This window comes from Cryptotermes secundus, unplaced genomic scaffold (assembly GCF_002891405.2).
Source record: "Cryptotermes secundus unplaced genomic scaffold, Csec_1.0 scaffold2192, whole genome shotgun sequence".
NCBI classification, from domain to species: domain Eukaryota; kingdom Metazoa; phylum Arthropoda; class Insecta; order Blattodea; family Kalotermitidae; genus Cryptotermes; species Cryptotermes secundus.
The window spans coordinates 34275-34743 of record NW_019726289.1 but is presented as its reverse complement, the minus strand read 5'-3'; the positions used below and the strand labels follow the sequence as shown (position 1 = coordinate 34743).

The 469-nt window shown below is 38.8% G+C and overlaps 1 protein-coding gene across 5 annotated transcripts in view; it reads left to right on the top strand.

The window, feature by feature from the left end:
* The window catches only part of LOC111864186 (zinc finger protein castor homolog 1), a 183393-nt gene that overhangs the window by 155763 nt on the left and 27161 nt on the right, over positions 1-469 (top strand). For all 5 annotated transcript variants that reach the window (XM_023851255.2, XM_023851254.2, XM_023851257.2 and 2 more), the window contains one exon: positions 207-419. In XM_023851255.2, coding sequence (XP_023707023.1) covers positions 207-419 — 213 coding nt within the window. The remainder of the gene's footprint in view (positions 1-206; positions 420-469) is intronic.

Sequence of the window (469 nt, the reverse complement as noted above, 5' to 3'; positions counted from 1 at the left end):
AACGACCAAAAAAAAAAAAAAAGATTAAAATTTAAAAGTTTTCAAAAATAAATTATAAAGATAATAAAAAGATTGTAATAGTACAGTAGATGTATCAGTGCATGTTTTATATGTTTACATGAAATTTTTTTTCATGTGCTTATGAACATTATAATTATGGTTTTGGGAGTGAGTAGCTGATTCTGTTTCTGTGTTAACTTCTATAGTTCCCCATGGCTCCTGGATCAGCAGTGGATTCTCCTCAAGCCATCTTCACAAGCTTCAAGCTTCCAAAACCTTCTGTCATGTCTGTGGGTGCAGCTGGTGGAGGGTATGCTGGTACTGGCCTTATACAAGCTCAGCATGCAGAACAGGGCCAAGGGAGCAATCCAGGAACTTCACCTCCAAGCCCTGAAGGCAGCTCCAAAAGCTCCACTCCTGTAAGGATGTGTATAAAAATGCTGCTATAACCCAAACATAAGACAGCCCC